At 34.7% G+C, this 18,800-nt stretch overlaps 1 protein-coding gene across 3 annotated transcripts; it reads right to left on the bottom strand.

Moving 5' to 3' along the window:
* On the bottom strand, window positions 1,515-17,570 carry LOC109850657 (G patch domain and ankyrin repeat-containing protein 1 homolog). Of its 3 annotated transcripts, none has more exons than XM_020420710.1 (5): window positions 17,431-17,570; window positions 17,269-17,322; window positions 12,251-12,370; window positions 10,944-11,140; window positions 1,515-2,144 (listed from the first exon to the last, which is right to left on the bottom strand). In XM_020420710.1, the coding sequence occupies exons 1-4, from the start codon at window positions 17,491-17,493 to the stop codon at window positions 11,006-11,008; spliced, it is 372 nt and encodes a 123-aa protein (XP_020276299.1). In that variant the 5' UTR covers window positions 17,494-17,570; the 3' UTR covers window positions 1,515-2,144; window positions 10,944-11,005. The 3 variants fall into 3 exon arrangements, with proteins under 3 accessions (XP_020276299.1, XP_020276301.1, XP_020276300.1); XM_020420712.1 differs by having other exon boundaries at window positions 10,944-11,128; XM_020420711.1 differs by having other exon boundaries at window positions 1,553-2,105.

The following is an 18,800-nucleotide window of genomic DNA, read 5'->3' as shown; positions in this document are numbered from 1 at the left end:
TATCAATATATATATTGTTACAAATAATGATGCCAACATTTTTCTTTCACCCCTAAGGATTTGCAATCTTAGAGACAACAAGCACTTAATAATTAAAACATAAATTTTCCTTTCATTTAATCAGGGGCTGAGGCATTAATTTATACACTAAATTTGCAAGATGCACTTCATGACAAATAACAATGCATGATTTAAGCTGGGACTAGCAGTTATAGGGGAACGTGGCATGCACAAGGTAACATACTGCAAACACGTGAGGAGCACGCTGCTGCCTGCGTCTTCCATGCAGGAGGCATGCTTCATTTTGGTACGATTTTAGTCCCCAAAGTAAATTACTGGTGATGCAGTTTCTTCGTATCTCAAACTAAATTGAAAAAACGTAAAAACCTTTAATCCCGGAGGGCGTAGTCAGATGCATCATATATTACATGTGACAAGAAAACTGTCGCACATTCAAGAAGACAAGAAAACTGTCGCACATTCAAGAAGAAAATACACTTTAGTTTCAGTAAATTTATAAAGAAAATTATTCAATGTATCGTTTGGCAAATGGTTAAGTGAGAGGTTAAGAAGACTTAACCCCTTCTTAACCCGTCAAACATAAAAAAATCTATACAATGGTTAAAGTGAGTTAACCCTCTATAATTTACCAAACATAAAAAATATAGAAGGGTTAAGTTAACCCCTCTAGAGGGATTAAAATGAGTCAACCACTCAAAATAAGGGATTGACTAATACTTTTATTTAGAAGGATTAAGAGTTAACCCCTCTAATTATAAAGAAAATAGTCAAAATCATCGTTATTCCCAAACACTAAAACTGATCACAAGAGCTAAAATAAAACTTATTTAACGGGTTAATAATTTAATCCTTCAGGTACCGTTTGGTAAAGGGTTAAGTAAAAGGTTAAGGAGACTTAACCCCTTCTTAACCTGCCGAACGTAACAAATCTATATAAGGGTTAAAGTGAGTTAACCCTCCATAATTTGCCAAACATAAAAAATATAGAAGGGTTAAGTTAACTCCTCTAGAGGGGTTAAAATGAGTTAATCCCCCAAAATGAGGGGTTTACTAATACTCCTATTTAGATGGAATAAGAGTTAACCCTTATAATTATAAAAAAATAATCAAAATCATTGTTATTCCCAAACACTAAAACTGATCATAAGGGCTAAAATAGAACTTATTTAACAGGTTAATAATTTAGTCTTTCGGATTATCAAATGGACTAAGTACATTAATCCTTCTCTTTAACCCCTTTTCATTAACCATTTGCCAAACGGGACCTCAAATTATCGAATGGGCTAAGTACATTAATCATTCTCTTTAACCCCTCTTACTTAACCCTTTGTCAAACAGAGCCTTATTGTTGTTCAAGTAAATTTGCAAAATACGAAAAACTATAAGCATTGAAAATATGACGCATATACTTGATTCATTGATGCAATCCATCTAGGGCCGCAACTAGATCGGATCTCTTGCATAGAAAGAAAAGAAAGCACAAATATAACAGCTGCAGCCAAAAACTAAGGTTTTTATTCTCCCAAAGCTATCTGCCTACATCCAGAAACAGTTCTTTATAGACTCGAAAATAAAAGAAAAAGGTACATATATTACCTTTTACCAAAAATAGAAAAATAACAAAAACTAGACAATATCATTTTAGTAGGTAATAGGATTCTCCATATCAATTCTCAGCCAAACTGCGATCCGTTTGCTCCTCCAATTGGAGGGTCAAAACCTGCATAATCTGTTACAGAGATGAACAAGACCCGTGGAGATAAATTTGAGCTACTTGGGCGCACATAATACATACACGTGCATTGTTATAGCCTTATAGGACATAATGCAAGTATGTGAAGAAATTTGAGAAGGTGACATCAGCTGCAGATAAGCTAACCACATGGCAATTCAAATTTGTGAGTACAGTAAACATTTGGTTAATATGTTTCTAAATTCAAGCTCACGGAGATCACTGCTTTAACTGGAGCAAGAATCAGCGATGAAATTGCTGTCAAAGCCTGGCGGTCTCTCACAGTAGTGCAGTTCTTGCATAATGCCATGCAGTCGAATGGCACCGTCAACGGAGTCAGATGTACTCGACGCTGAAATATTACCAATTGGCAAGAATGAGCTTTCCGCAACTGTAACATAAATAAGTTAAACTATCAAATATATAAAGATGCAATATACGAGTTAGAATCATGCACAGTGTCAGATTCTTAAAAAAAACTGATTATGGCTAAAATCTCAACACGGAAAAAGGAGATAAATTTCTTTCAGTGTTAGTTCAGTTGTAAATCACTTCAGTAATATAAAGGAATAAAAACATAAAAATTTCTCTTTTTTTTAGTGTGGTTTGCAATAGCCAAACTAAATTAAAGTTTGCACCCAATGAGATTCTACCACAGCAATAATGCATTAAAAAGATTAATTTGAGAAAGAACACTATTACGTAATTTTCTAAGCGTTAGACCTACGGCTAACAAGTATCGAACGGCAGTATCGAGTAACCATTAATTTAAATGTAAATGCTACATGCGGTAAAGTGTTTCAGTAACAATAGAAAGATCAAGCGAGATATTGCCTTCATGATCATTTTTAATTATCATATAATTGTTTGACTAAATAAAGTTTAGAGGGCTATAACTAAGGTAATACAATTTCCATGCACTAATCCGTTAACCCAACAACAATTTGCCAGTTATATTGAAGCAAACTGCATTTCATGATACATTTCAAGCATGTACCCTTCGATACGTAGCAATACACTATTTTGTTAAACCAGCTATTTTCCAGAAAACCTCAAGTAGTTTGGTATTCTCAAATGTTTAATAATTTTTAATACATAAAGGAGGAACTCCTACTCTATCCATCAAGTTCACCTAAAACCAGGTGGATTCTATGATGAATAAGTGAATTTCTAACTATCAAACAGAACACAAGGGAACCTAGCCTAGGACATCAGGTCTTGTCACAACAAGTCTCAAATGGTAATGTTTTAGTTCGAAGCGTTTCTTAGAAATAAGTCACACAAAAAGCCGCTCTATTCACAGCTTAAGAACAAATATTAATTTCATCACTTTCCCACAGCGACATCTAGAAATTGACACCATAAAATAATATCTAAAAGGTCAAAAATCCAAACAGCACTCTCCTTAAGAGATGTCAATGTATTAAAGTCTTATCTTGAGTGCAGTGTTAAAAAGATGCTCTACCCGGCCAAGTATTTACACGAGTACTCCAACCCAACAAAAAAACGTGCTGGATAGCTGAAATCCGAACCGCATAATTGAGCAGTTAAAGAGTACATGCCCGCATAGTGAAATTATGCAGGCGCATAATTTACCCAATCCGACTTTATCCTAGGGGTGGCAATGACTAACCCATTATCCCGACCCGACCCGACCAGTTAATAACAGGTTCTGGTCAGGTTAAATGGGTTCGGGTCACATACAGGTCAACCCTAACTACCCATGGGTAGTTTGGGTTTATCCGTATATGATCCTAACTACTCTTTAATTTTGACCCGCAGATTCTTTTCACATCCCTTCATTCTTCCGCTTCTTATTCTCAAATCTCCTGTGATTGAAACCCTAGTGACGAGCGAGGAGAGGACAACGGCGACTGGCGATGGCAGCGAGGGCAGCAACGGCGAGAACTTTGCTATAACTTCTCTTTTCAACTCTCTACTTGTCTCATTCTCTTTCTATTTCTGATCGTTCTCCAATTTTCTTAAAACTTAGGTGCAAGTTTGAACTTTTTTGTGGGTTTGATTGTGAGATGTTTGGACATTTACTGATCAGCTAGGGTTTTGTATATCTTTGTGCATATGCTTGGTTTCTAGAATTTCGGATGTGCCCATTAATTTTTGTTCTAATGCTTGGTCGTTTTTGGTGTAATTAGATTTTCGTACTTCTTTATATAAAATTGAGGTCTTTGATCGAGATGTTGAGCAAGGATTCAAGTTATAACTTATTTTTAGGGCTATTTGATTGCTTGAGATTGAAAATGGTATTTTTACAAATCTTATGTAATTTTGTGAATCTTATGCAGTTTTATAATTTTTTGACAATTAAATGGAGTTCAATCATACTGATAATCTTATTATAGAGGATAATATAGAAATGGATGCATCTAATGAAGAAGAATCAGAACATTCATAAAAAAAGCAAAGAGATAATCGAAATAAAGCAAAAAAGAAAGTTAAACATCTAAAGTTTGGAAAATGCTTGACCTTATTGAAATGGAGGCGGAGGGGAAATAATTTTCAATATGTAAGAAGTGTGGAATAAGATATGCAGCTAAAGGGAGCCGTGGAGCAAAACACATGACAATTTGCAAGAAAGCTACTAAAGAGCATATTGAGGCCCTGAGGGTCTATCTAATTCAAAAGATTTTAATTATAACTATGAGCTCCTCAAAATTTAATTTTGATCCAGATAAGTTTAGGGAGCTCTTAGTCTCAGTCATCATTAAGCACGATTTACCATTTCAATTTGTGGAGGATGACGGTATTCAAGCAATCCTCTCATATCTTTATCATGATCTAAAACATATAACAAGAAATACGGCTGAAGTCAATGCTCTTAAAATCTATGCAAGAGAAAAATAGGCTAAAAGAAGATTTTGAGCCAATTTTGGGTAGAATTAATTGGATGTCCGATTTGTGGACATCCATAGCTACTGATGGTCACATTTGTGTCACGGCTCACTACATTGATCACGAGTGGAAATTACCAAATCGAGTCCTCAACTTTTTTATATGTCGCTGCCTCATTCAATATTACTATTTGCGAGAAGATCTATTAGTTGTTAGTTGATTGAAAAATCGAAAAGAAATTATTTTCATTCACTCTTGATAATGCCTCCGCAAACGATGTGTTGTTGATTTATTGAAATTTTGAAAAAATAACTTAATATGAAAGAAGCACCTCTTGGGATGGGAAATTTTATCATATTAGATAATAGATGTGCTCATATCCTTAACTTGATTGTTCAAAATGGTTCAAAAGAAATTCATTGTTGTATTGATAAACTTCGTGAAAATGTCAAGTATATAAACGGCTCTCAAATAAGAAAACAAAAGTTTTTTGAATGTGTGTCTCATGAATCGGTGGAAGTGAAGAAAAGCTTGACACAAGATGTTCCAACAAGATGGATTTCTACTTTTTTAAATGCTTGAGAATGCTTTATATTATCAACGTGCATCTATGCACATGCAATTAAATGATTCAAACTACTCGAGATCTTATCCATCCCAAGAAGAATGGAATAAGATCAAGAAGGTTAAGAGGTTCTTAGCAACTTTCTATAATGTCACTTGCATTTTTTCCGGTACAAATTATCCAACGGCTAATATTTACTTTCTTCAAGTATTTGTTGTGCAATGTATTCTAAAGAGTAGGATGGAGGATAGTGATGAATATGTGAAATCGATAGCAACCAAAATGTACAAGGAGTTCGAAAATTATTGGAGCAAGTACATGTTCTACTTGCTATTACTAGCATTTTGAATCCTCGATACCATTGTGATTTGTAGAGTTTTGTTACTTTGGTACCAATTGTGATTTGTGGAGTTTTGTTACTTTGGACTATATGGATGAAATTCCATAGAACTCAAGAAAGTAAAAGACAGGATTCTCTCTCTTTAATGAGTACTCGAGTAACATTGATATTAATAGAAGAATGAACTTGGAGGGATCAAAAAGGAGGGAACTTCTCGAGAGTATGATGACACCACTGCATTGACGTCTTAAGGGTAATTTCTTTCTCAATTTACTAGTACATCTTCTAGATTTTGGCATTTTTCTATGTCCTTATTCTCTCATGTTTTTTAGACTTAGGAATTTGACATGTTTGTAAGTGAAGAAATTCTTAGTTCTCAAAAAACACAATTAGAGCTATATTTGGATGAGCCAATATTTAATCGTGGTACTCAACTCGATATCCTTTCATTTTGGAAGAAAAATCAACATAGATACCCCAAACTCGTATCTCTTTGCAAGGGACATTATGGCAGTCTCAATTTCTTTGGTTGCTTCCGAGAGTACATTTAGTGTAAGCAGGAGAATTCTACACCAATACCGTAGCACTCTTAAGTCCAACACTGTGGAGGCTCTAGTTTGCGTACGTGATTGGTTGTATAGTATTAAAGGTAAACAATTACTTATACAATTTCTTTCAAGTTTCATTACATTAAAATACATTTTGTGAATCTGCTAGTTGGTTCTTTTGTTTCATTTTCTTAGTAATGATAGATGAGATGCAACTGAAATTGGATGAGCTCTTCGAAGATATCATGCAGTTAAATATTGGAGAATCTAAGTCAACACAAGTAGGAATCTCTTCATGCTATGTCTCTTTGATTTAGTATAAACATCGATTACTTGAAATAATCTAATCTATAGTCTCTTTGGTTTGGTTTATTGGCAAGCATTATCTCTTTAATTGAATGCTTTTACTTTGTTTCCTTAAACAGATAGCATTTGGTCACAAACATCTTGCTGCTCTCGAGGTTATGATGAGGTTAGTACTGACTCTGAAGGTGATGAATATTGAAGATTCTTGATGGCTGGTTGTGTTGTATATGTCTTATCTAGTTCTATAGCTTTAGTTTGTCTATTTTCGTGTCTTATGTTCAGTCTGCTGCTTGTTTGATGAAGTTCTCAGGCTTGACAACAGTATGCTGAACTCTATATTTTCAGTATGTTGAACTAGATTCCTCTGTTTCTTTGAAAAATAAGCTTGTAGTAGATAGTTTTCTTTGCTATGATGATGTACTAGTGTAGAACCAATTAATATTTCCTTGTAATATAGAGCTGTAGTTTTTTCTTCTCTATTGTAATTTAGTGAAAGTAATATTGCTCTATATATGATGCATTTGATCTGTTTCAAGTTCTTGCTCACCCTCTCCCTATGTCATCTCCATCTTTGTCGCAATTTTCTCTATCATCAAGCCATTTGAATGTTACTACAAGATCATAGTATTACAGAAATAAGATGGGGAATTAGAGAAGTAAGAAAGAAATAAACACGCAATAAAATTGTCTCATTTCTCAGTTAACATAAGTTTGCTTACCAATGCTGCATATATCAAATTCAGCCCAAACCATCCTAGAGTTAAGGCAGAATTTGATTTGGGTACCTGCAGTCGATGCATTTCCATGTGAATGCATTAGCGAAGTCTTGGACAAGGAAAAGGATCATATGGATTGTTTGTGTTATATAGGTCGGGTAGCATAGACCCGTTTATTAAATGGGCTGGGTAGGGTCATAATTGACCCGACCCGACCGGACCCGTTTGCCCCCACTACCCTACCTGCACTTAATTACCCTAAGGTCTCTCAATCACTGCCTCAAAAGATCCAAAAATATATGCTTCTTTAAATTTGTAAACCTAGTCACCTCCATGCAATCTCCTCCCCAACGCCACCAGTTGTCTCTGATAACAGCCTCCAATCGCCTCCAAGTGAAGACGCTAATAGATGTTGTCTCCCATCACCGTTTTTGCCAGTGATCGATACGAGAATGATGAGGAAGATTAGATAGAATTATATTAGTTGAAAGTGTCTTTAGTTAATGAAATATGAACTCATAATAGTTTTACTTTTAAGTGTATAATGACTTTGATTTGAATAGGTATAATTGTTAATCTTTTGCTAGGAATGTTTTACATTTTTCATGAATTGTTATATTTTTTATATAATGAATAATATATGTATTAAAATTTCAAAAATGTATCTTTCTGCATAATCCAAGTAATCACCAATCCAATTATGAAATTTTTTATTAGTTTTACTTTTAAGTGTCTTTAGCTTATGAACCTTTAATAGTTTTACTTTTTAAGTGTATAACGACTTTGATTTGAATAGCTTGGATATTATTGTTAGTGTTTTGCTGTGAGTGTTTTATATTTTTCATGAATTGTTATATTATTATATATGACAAATAATATATGTATTAAAAATATGAAAAATGCATAATTCTGCATAATCCAAGTAATTGTTGTATAATTTGATTAATCCCCCAATATTGGACATACGCATAATAAAATCGTGTTTTTGAACCTTGCTTGAGCGGTCTTGTAGTTGCCACAACAAAGCACACCATATTACCACCTCTTTACAAGTTCCCATGCAGTTTTGATATCAAACTTAACAACCTATCGAGTAAACACTCCAGACATTCTCATGCGATAATGACGAATCACTTTTAATTTTAATATTCATTTTCTGTAAAATTCATGAACAGCCCTTGAGAGAACCAAAATTCCTATTTCACCTCTATCACCAAAAAGAGAGAGTTTGCAACTAATTTCTATTAGATCATTGATATTTGTCCAATGGAAGGTACCATGTTCAGCAAACAGATGGTAACCACTTTGTATGAACTGTCAAATCCTAATTTCCTTCACTTACATAATGATTGAGTGGAAGAGTAACGAGTCATACTTTTAAGTTCATTACATGAAATCATTCTTGGATCTGCCAACTCCACTTTCTTGAATCAAGTCGTAGGTCCAGTTTACAAAGTCAAATGCCAAATTTAACCTTTAAAAGTGACATTGACTTGAATTGGGTTAGAATCACCTAAATTACGAAGAGGCTGTTAGAGAACGCTTATTCTCTTGGTCAAAATAGCTTTTAAGATAGCTTTATAATTTCTATATATATTTGTTAATATCCTAAATAAGCTACCTTTTAAATCCAATTTACAAGAGCTGAGATTCCTCAACTTGTTAAAATTAGCTTATAAGCTCACCCAAACTAAGTCTGACCAAGTAAATGACTAGTCTACCCATACATTTTTATAAATTTTTATCATAAAAGCCAAAAGCTATACCACAAGATAACATAGCTTATACTTCTAACGTAAGCACTCCCTAGCACCCTCTAAAGATAGTTTCAGAAGAAGTGAACAGAAAGTGAACGCTATTATGATTGTCAGTTTAATCACTAGCTCATATGTTTATAATGCTTCAGATCTACCAATGTGAGCTGACCCTATGCCCATTTTGTGTAACCCAATCAACAATCTGGCTTGCAATGTGCATAAAAGGCTTGGGTTAAGTTTCCTTCAAGTGGGATATGCTGAATATGTGAATATTAACTGTTTTAAAGGTCAAAATTGCTCATTCATCATTAAATTCTACTCAAAGGTCTAAGTAAAAGTTCGGTTGTATTTTCCTTTCCAATCTCCTCTAAAATGAGATATTGTCAGCCAAACATAAACTTTATGTAACCACTATTTCACACCTCCGATGATGTGCAAATAGTTCTCGACTCTTTGTATAAACTAAATTTGATACCTAATTGTGCAAGAATCCTGGTGAAAGTGTTTTTGTGACAGCAGTAGCTATCCGTGCATTTTTATCCTAATTCCATAGACTTCCGTTTAAACTTGTAATTCGCAAGAATATAGAAGCATGGTTCTAAATATGGGATGCTGGGACATATTTGACAGCCAAAATCCACATTGTACTGTGGATATCTTAGAAAAACAGGTTTTTTAGTAAATATTACTATTAGTCTACTACAGTAGATGATATGCATACATATTTGTATGTCAGATTTCATTTAGGATGCTTAGATTAGATTTTAAGACTATCATACATGCACATCAACCGATATATCCCTCCAATGTTTATTAAATGTCTCCAATATCTACAGTCTAATTTTGATATTGGCCGTCCGATATGTCCCAAACATTGGTATTCAGAACCATGATTATCTGCACTGAGAAGAGGGGTTTTCTTCATATTATAAACTAAATTCTATCCTACTTTTATATTAGGCCCTCAAATCTTCGTATTTGTAATTTACACCCCCAAATATGTTAAGTGTTTGAAAATACACCTTTATATTTGTAATTTACAACCCCAAATCAATTAAGTTGACACCCCCATTTTAAACAACTTAATGGATTTGGGGGTGCAAAATATAAAATATGAAGCTTTGAAGTTTGAAGAACTAATATAAAAATAGGATAGAATTTAGGGTCTAATATGAGAAAACACAAAAAACAGATTTAAATGCTTGACATGGAAAAAAAGATATGACTCACTAAAATTGATTAATGTGTCCTAAAAATGTTACTTGAGATTTAAGTCAATAAATATCATCCTAATTCTCCTCTTCCACCAGTTTCCCGACTGGTTATGTACATTATCTACCACAATAACTAGTTACCCACATACACATAGAACATGAATGTTTAGTTCTTTTAAGTAGCCAAAAATCTGAAAGTTTTCAGTACATATAATATATTTTTCTTCAGAATTTCCTTACATGACACCTACCAGGGGCAGCAACATCTACATTGCAGAATGTAAGCATATCCTATTGATAATATGCTGCATAATATTATCTAAGAATTCCTAGTATCACCTTTTATCACTTTTCAAAATGTTTTATTCTTTTGTTCTGTGAAGTAAATGCACCACAATAAGAAAAGATCGAAAAGCATAATAAATATTTTTCCAACCAAAAAGTTAGCATCATAACTGAAGGAAAATAAAATTGAGGAATTGGTTCATCATCTTCTGCTGCATCGGTCCACTTTTCTTTTCTTTTTTAATGATTTTAGAAGAGAGAATTATAACTATTTACCAGAAAGAGAAAACAGATCCAAACTAGATTGTTACTCAGCTATGCATATACTTCAAGGATAATCTAATACTCCAGGATATGTAAACCATGTAGACGCACAAGACCCAAAAGAAAATAGAGATTACCTACTTCATCACAGGACTAACATAGAGACAAACTTTCATATTGAACTTCACTAAACTAAGATCATAAAATTCAACTTTATGGTTCCAAAAAGAAAAAGTGATATCGATGTGAGACAAAACTCTAGTTATGTAGTTTGCTTCATGTCATCTCCTACATTGCAGGAGACCAAAATAAAACAAGACGGGGAAAAAAATCAGTGTTTGGTACCTGTACTTCAGTTCTGAATAAGTTGGGTCCGCAAGTAAATTCCAAAAAAAAATAATTCCTCTTCATACGTTATCTGGCCAGAACTCCCTGAAGAAGGCTCTTTCAAATTCTTTTTCTTTTAACCGTTCTTCCTCCTCTTGCATCTTCCTTATCCTTTTTGAGACAGACTTGGGTTTCTTCTTGGACTGCAAATTTTCCTGATGTGAAGGAGTATAGCAATGATATTCTCTTACAAATTAAAGAAAATGCTAAGTATGTATAGCCAAATATCTTTGAAAAATAAATCAAGTAATCAACTATTGACATGTTTATATATATTTTAGACTAAGGGTTTGTTTGGCAAACCCAACAAAAACAAGGCCAACTATCCATACTCTCTTAATCAGGCCAGAGTTGACCCAGCTAGGGGGTGGATCAAATCTGGCCTCGCTTAAGGGGCTAAAAATGACCTAAAAAAAGCCGGGCCAGAATTGGCCCAGCTTTTCCCAAACAGAAAATAGGTTAAAACCGGGTCAGGTTTGAACTTGGCCTAGTTTTGGGGGTTGCCAAACAGCCTCTAATAGTCTTGAACAAATGATTGTTAGTTGCAAGAAGCAACCCTTTCTATCATATACGATTGTAGCTATTAACAACAATTTCCTTTTAAAAAACCGCCAAGTAAATAATAAATTAGTAAAGTAACACAAATTTTAATTAGAAAATTCTTTCTTGGTAACGATTATCAAGAATCTGCTTTCATATGAAACCAGTAAGGGGGTGTTTGACCGTTTGAAAGTGAATTGAAATTACGTAAGTTACTTTTTTTTGCAAATAACTTTCACATCCACGTCAGTGTGCCAGTGAAGTACAATATTTGTTTGAAATACGAATTTATTGTTGAAAGTGCAATATGAAGATGATTGTGGCAAAATTAGATTAAAAATCATTTAATTAAAATTTATTACCATTTTTGTCACTCTCATGTGATTTCAACAGTTCTTTTAGGGAAGTCAAAATTGCATTAAATCCTATGTGGCCACTTTCTTGTATTTCACTTTCATAACTACTTGCATGCAAACAAACACATAAAATGTTTAAAAAAGTCACTTTCTCACTTTCATCTCACTTGCGCGCAACCAAACACCCCCTAAATTCATTAGATACCCCACTATTTGACAATCGAATCTGGTCCAATGCATTTGCAAATTCAGAATTACCATTCAAAGTAGGCGATGAACAAGTAAGATGGGAAAACAAATAAGATAGGAAAACAAAACAATATTTTATCATGATTATGCTCTTTCAGCATGTTAGCATCATCAACTCACATGTTCAGCTTGTTTCTTAGTCTTAGGTTCCTTCACCAGCTGATTCTTTTCCGTTGTTTTCTCTGCACCAAGGCCACGCTTATTTGTCTTCACATAAGTTGGCAATGGTTCCAACCTTCCCTGTTGCACACAAGTTTATTTCATTTAATCCTTTCGATGGGAAGAGAAACCCCAGAAATGTGGTAAACGCATGGAGACACAACAGGACTAAAAATTATAGACGAATAACTGTAAAAGCGATGGAAGAAAATGTAGAGAGACTGATTATGAAGAATGATAATTTATTTAACATCAACGAAATAATCTGATAACCATCACCTGTCATTCAATGTTAAAAATCGCCAGAACTCCAAGGAAAACAGAGAGGAAATAAAAAATCCGTGATGATCTTTCCCAAGATTTGGGAATATCAACAACCACAGAAGTAAAACAAAAGCCAAAAGCCAAAGGAAAAAAAAGGTGGGTATAACAACAAAAACAAAAGGAAAAGTTGCAGCTTAAGAAAGCTTGGATACCAGAATCAGATGAAAGCCTATACTTAATACTATCTATAAGAAATATGTTCAGCTAGGCAACACCGAGTTAACAAGATCACAGCAGACCTTCTATCCTTCTTCTGAACTACCAATCACCCTGAAACAGGGAATGAAGTTTAAAAAGCACAAAACAAACCCCCGCGCAACAATATCCCTAACCAGCCCAGCGAAAGTCGCTTCAGTCTATGACAGAACACAATAAGGAGAATGTCAACAATCAAGTTGACAACGCATATAAGCATAAAAGCTGAAGAAAGACGTGTGTTTGAAATGTCAACAGCAGCAAGCCAGAAACAACTATACTCGTTCCCAGGAAGTCATATCGTGGTCATAGGCACAAAGGTTTCATTATACTGAGATCACAAGCTAAAATACTAACATACAAAGGACTTTATCATTTTCAAACAAACTCCCAGGATGATTTCTCATATAGATTAGTGACCCCGCCACGACCCATGAGCTCAACGTTGTGATCTCTTAAGCAATAGCATGCTCTCAATGAAGGTACAACACTGCCTTGGTTTTCTTAAGGGAATGGCATGCTTCGAATGGGTAGTACAATGCCTCTAGTTAGTGCCATGGTTTGTGATACAAGTGAATGACGATATAGATTACAAAGCTAGAGAGGAATTAATGCAAGGGACCTTCTCAGAGGAGACATCTCACTCAGATCTGTGGCTACGTGACAAAGTAAAAGTATTTCATTTACAATAGATGCTGAGAACTGAGAAGATAAATCAAACTGGCAACTGTGGTAACTGACTTTCATATAAAATAGATGAACAATGGTAGGGATGGGGCTGTGCATAAACTGAGAAGAACAACTAAGGTATACACTAAATAAAGATAGACGTTTGACATTGAACAGCTTATTCAGCCCATGGTTAGTTTGTTTGTTTGTTTGTCTTTAGTGTGTGCGCGCGAGTGACTGTCGTGCGCATGCGTGTGAAGGGGTGTGTGTGTGCGCGCGTGTGTTGTCGAAGGACCATATGTAAATGTAAGTGAAGAAAACTATTTAATAAGATGAGCATCTACATAAAGGGGCAATAAAATAATTGTTTAAGGGTATAAATTATAAAATTATAAATGTGGACCTTAATCACAGCTTCATAATTTATTGTTTATTGAAAGGCATCTTAAGATGATATTGGAGCAATTTAGGTACAACTTCCACCAGCCACACATTTAAGACGAATTTTAAAAGAAAGGTACCACAATGTAAAATAATACAAAATTTGGCCTATTAAAAAGGTGTTTTAACATGTGGGATCTTCTTAAGACTTGAGGTAATTATAAGCCTCTCTCTTCGGTACAACTTCAAAATTTTGACGTAGTACAAATGATTTAATTCTAATAAATACCTTTAAAAAGCTAACAATAAAGGAAACAGAATTCTGTAAATACACTATACCAACATTTAAATTCTAACAGCAGCTTACTTCAATGCTTCAATGCTAAGAAATGTTACGGGAATAGCTATTTGTATTGAAAAACACATAATCACAAGAATATTAACCAAAACAATTTTTTACAAACTTTCTTTCTAATTTTGTTTGAGATCATGTGAATTCTAAAGTTAACGAAAATATATTATGCCAAGGGATACCAAGATAAAGTCTCATGTCCATAATGCATCAGGCAATCCATCCTAATTCACATTTGAAAAACTTACCATTAATTTAGAATAGTTAAGAGCGGGTCAATACAATAGGAATACGCCACATAACCAACTAAGAGGATCATCAAATAGCCTTGGTGTTCTCATGCTTTGTTATAATGAAAGTATTGGAGACAGACAAATATTTTTGAGATCAATGACCAACAAATTAAAAGCAATTAATCAGCTTTAACAACACCGTCAAAGGCTCCTACCCATTATCATCAACCCCATCCTCATCACAACCCGATAGCACCATCCAAAACTCTAGTACCTACTCCATCTAACTCCATCGCCATCAACAATGGAAGCACCTTCCCAATACCTATTCCTTCATAGGTTCCATCACAATCTAAAATATTTGTTAATCCATCACCCACTTATCCTAGTTCACCACAACTAACTACTTTAACATGCAAATATTTGGTGCATTTTTCACAAAACCCACAAGGTTTTAACGTTGGCTCTAACACCCACTCAAGTTGCAATTTCATCGACTGACAATGGAATGTCAAACAATGACGGGGATGGAGTTGGTGAGGAAGTAGAAAACTCAGATGGCGATGGAAATGGAATAGAAAACATGGACAGCAATGGTGATGGAGTAGGAAACACAGATAGTGATAGTGATAGAGTCAGATACGGGGTAGGAACCATAGAAAGTGATGGCCATGGAGGGGGCGATGGAGTAGAAACCTCGAAGACGATTGTGATGATGGAGATAGGGATGCTCATGGTGATGAATTGATGATGAAAATTGGGATGCAATTGATGATGATGTAGTATGCAAAGTTGGAGACAATACCTTTGATGATGGTATTATATGATGGCCTAGCTGCATATTTAGGCAATGGAGATGGGGAGACACGTGATGGGCGCACTTTTGATGAAGGGACATGCACCTTAGAAGACGAGAGACGGAATTTGACGGTGATGACAATTGCAATGAGAGCGAGCTGTAGTAATGACGATACACATGCACCTTCATATTTCAATTCTAAGCATGAGTTGCTAGAGGCATCAACACTCTCAACATCATGATCATGACCACTGTCAAAACTTTAAAAAAATATGTGAAAGAGGATGTCATGTTTTCTAGCTGGAAACAACTGATCTGCTCGCAGAGAATATGAGAGACTCAAGAAGAGAATTAAGACATTTGAGGATTCAGATAGTACAGTCTAGGGCTGGGGTATATATAGCAGTAATTGGAGAGATCGAGTTATTTAAACCTAGTAGGAGTACGAACAAGACATGGATTAGCACTTTACTTGTAAAGAAGTCTCTAGTTTCTAATCCTAGAACCAATATCCTTTTAATCAACTATTAATGACTAAAATGATTACCAGGGTTACCTTGTTGATGTAGGAATACTTAGATGGTGAATAGGATTTTGGAGGTGCAAAACATGACATAGATATAGCCAACAACCAAACGAAGAGGAAATAATACAATAATCAAGTAAAATCTCGCTTGAATAAATTTCAATTAAAAGTTATATTTATATGGAAAATTTTACGGTCCCATTTTAATACTTATTCACAGAAATAGACCCACTCCACTTTTATTTACAAAAATAGACTCAATTTCAGCTACATCGGCACTGTTGCTGAAACTGAGCCAAGTTTTAAAATAAATACAGTTTACTAATTAGCGGGAATGGCAACCACGCTTAATTAGTGAAGAGAATTAAGTCCAAATAGCCTTGGTTGGCAACCACGATCATTTTTTAACTAAGTTCTGAATAGCCGTGGTTGCCCACCATGATTATTTTGAACTTTGATATGCTAATTAGGCGGGGCTGGTAACTACATCTAATTAGTAAACTATGTTTTCTTTTTAAATCGACTCAGTTGCACACAACAATGCTAACGTGGCTCTATTTCTATAAATAAAAATTGAAGTGAGTCTATTTTTGCGAATAAATATCAAAATGTGTCTATTTCAAAATTTTCTTCTATTCCCATTTATTTCTTCATGACATGTATAGTAATAACAAATTCTTTATATCACCCCTTACCAACTATTTTAAATATCCTCAATGTAGCTAATATATCAACTGATATAAGCTTCCCGTGAGACGATATGGTCTCAATATCCCTTACTTCTTTATGACAATTTTTGGGTGATATATCCCCAATATGACGAGCTGATATGTCTTTTTATATCGCTTGCTTGAAAAAAAACATAGTTTTGTGAACTTTCTTTAATGTTTTTTAGCAAAAGTTCAAGCCAACCGAATTTGTTTAGTAAATTATAGTAGGCTTTTGTTCCTAACTCTTAAGCAAGTTTTCACAGTTGATTAGTGATCTGAAATGCATTATTTATTTTTGTATGACTAGATTTCATTAAGTATGTTTAAATTACATTTTAGGACATCGTATTATTATACACATCATCCGATATGACACTCCGATATTTACTACATGTCCCGGATATTTCCCTAATATCGGCAGCTTGATATGAATTTCGAGTGTCCAATACTTCCCCAATATCCGCATTGCTTAACACCACCAGCAACCAAGCTATATTAATAAAAATACATCCAAAAAAGCATCTTTTTGGGGGTCATTATTTCCGCTTAGGTCTCCATATTTTGTAATTGGGGATGGAAATGGCTGGGCTGTATCAATGGGACATCCTCCGGTCTAGCTCTTGTTTTCAAGGTCTTACTTATCCATTTGGTCCTCGTGATTTGGATACTAGAAGGTATCTTAGTTCATAAGTTCTACATAAATAAATAAAAAACCTTTGAAATTAGAGTTTAACACTGATAGCACGAGAGTATACCAAAAGAGAAGGGGGGGAAGGTTAAAGATCTTGACCTGCTCGGAGACTCCAAGGCCAGTGCCCTCCTTCCAACCGGCCTTCTTCAAGAGCTGCACCCAATTATCGGTCAAATGAAATTATTTATTGCAGATATCTAGACGAAAAGGGAAACTTTTAAAAACCCTAACCCTAGAACACAAAGTGAGGAGGAATTTTACCTGAAACCCAACGTTAGACGAATCAATCGCTCTAGAACTAGAACCAGCTTCAGCGCCATCCATTAATGAGAAGAAACCTCAATCCTGCAAATTTTATCGTCGGAAAAACAATTTTGCAAAAGAATCGCAAGCGCCTTGCCGCCTCGGACCTTTAAGCGTAGTTTTTGTGCACGTGGTTAAATATTAAAACTATTTATTTTTTTATTTATTTTCTTATTATAAAATAAATTATATTTATTTTGAGTTAAAATCTATAAACATGGATTATTATGTTTACCATAAATTTTATTTAAATATTTTAAAAAAATTATGAAATAGATATGTGTAAAAATGGGATTAATATACTTTTATATATGCAAAATGGCCAGATTAGCATATTTTTTCGTGGCTTGGTGACATGTTGGTATTTTTTTTTTATCAGACTAGTATATTTTTTCAACTCCGGCACCATATAGGTCTTAATTTTTCCCCCCTCCCTCCCTCCCTCCCTCCCTCCTCCTCCTCCTCCTCTCCCTCCATGCCTTCATTCTCATCTCAACTCCCCCAACCCAAAATCTCTTTCTCTTCAACCTCCCCTTCTCCCTCCATGTCGTTCGATGCTCGTGGGTGAACTGAACACAAGGCGCCCGAAGAGATGAGGGAGGGACGAAGAGATGGGGGTCGAGGGCCTGCCATTGGAGGCGGTTGGTCAAGGGGTCTTATGGATGATATTGGCAGTAGTTAATCATAATAAGCCTAAAAATGCATAACCTGACAGTTGATATTCTTTTAAATACTATAATTTAATTTATGCTTGATGTTTTTAATCATCGAATCAAAAAACCAACTCTTTCTCAGACAGGGACGTTCATCTATTATTTTTATTGCAATGTCATGAACACACCCTACATAGCTGAATAAAATCTATATAAGAAAATTATAATATAATAGACAATGTTGTGGGTTTGGATCAAGATGGATTGACGTTATATTTGGGCTGACCCAAGATGGAGGAAAACATTACTTGGACATGACAGGGATATTGCTCAGAATATAGCATATTTCAAGATGGAATAGGGCGTTGAGCAATACTTATATCTTCCGTTGCTTATATGATAGCTGATTGCAAGCTGAGGTAACTGGTGAAGTATGTTGAATGATTTGAGAACAAAAGTGCTTTTGTGGGAGCGGCACCTTGCATTTCTATCAATGCTTTTATCTTGTCTCTCTTTAACTGAATTTTTGGCCTAAGATGTAGAAATAGTCTAAATTTACTTTAATAGTTTGAATAACTAGGCAATTGACATATAGTTATGTATCATTACAACAATAACAGTTTGCTAGGACCGAATTCATGTATAATAGAAAACTAGATGCTAATAAATGTTTTA

Source organism: Asparagus officinalis, chromosome 7 (assembly GCF_001876935.1).
Source record: "Asparagus officinalis chromosome 7, Aspof.V1, whole genome shotgun sequence".
In the NCBI taxonomy this organism is placed as follows: domain Eukaryota; kingdom Viridiplantae; phylum Streptophyta; class Magnoliopsida; order Asparagales; family Asparagaceae; genus Asparagus; species Asparagus officinalis.
Note: the sequence above shows the minus strand (reverse complement) of the source record. Positions and strands in the feature narration are given on the sequence as shown.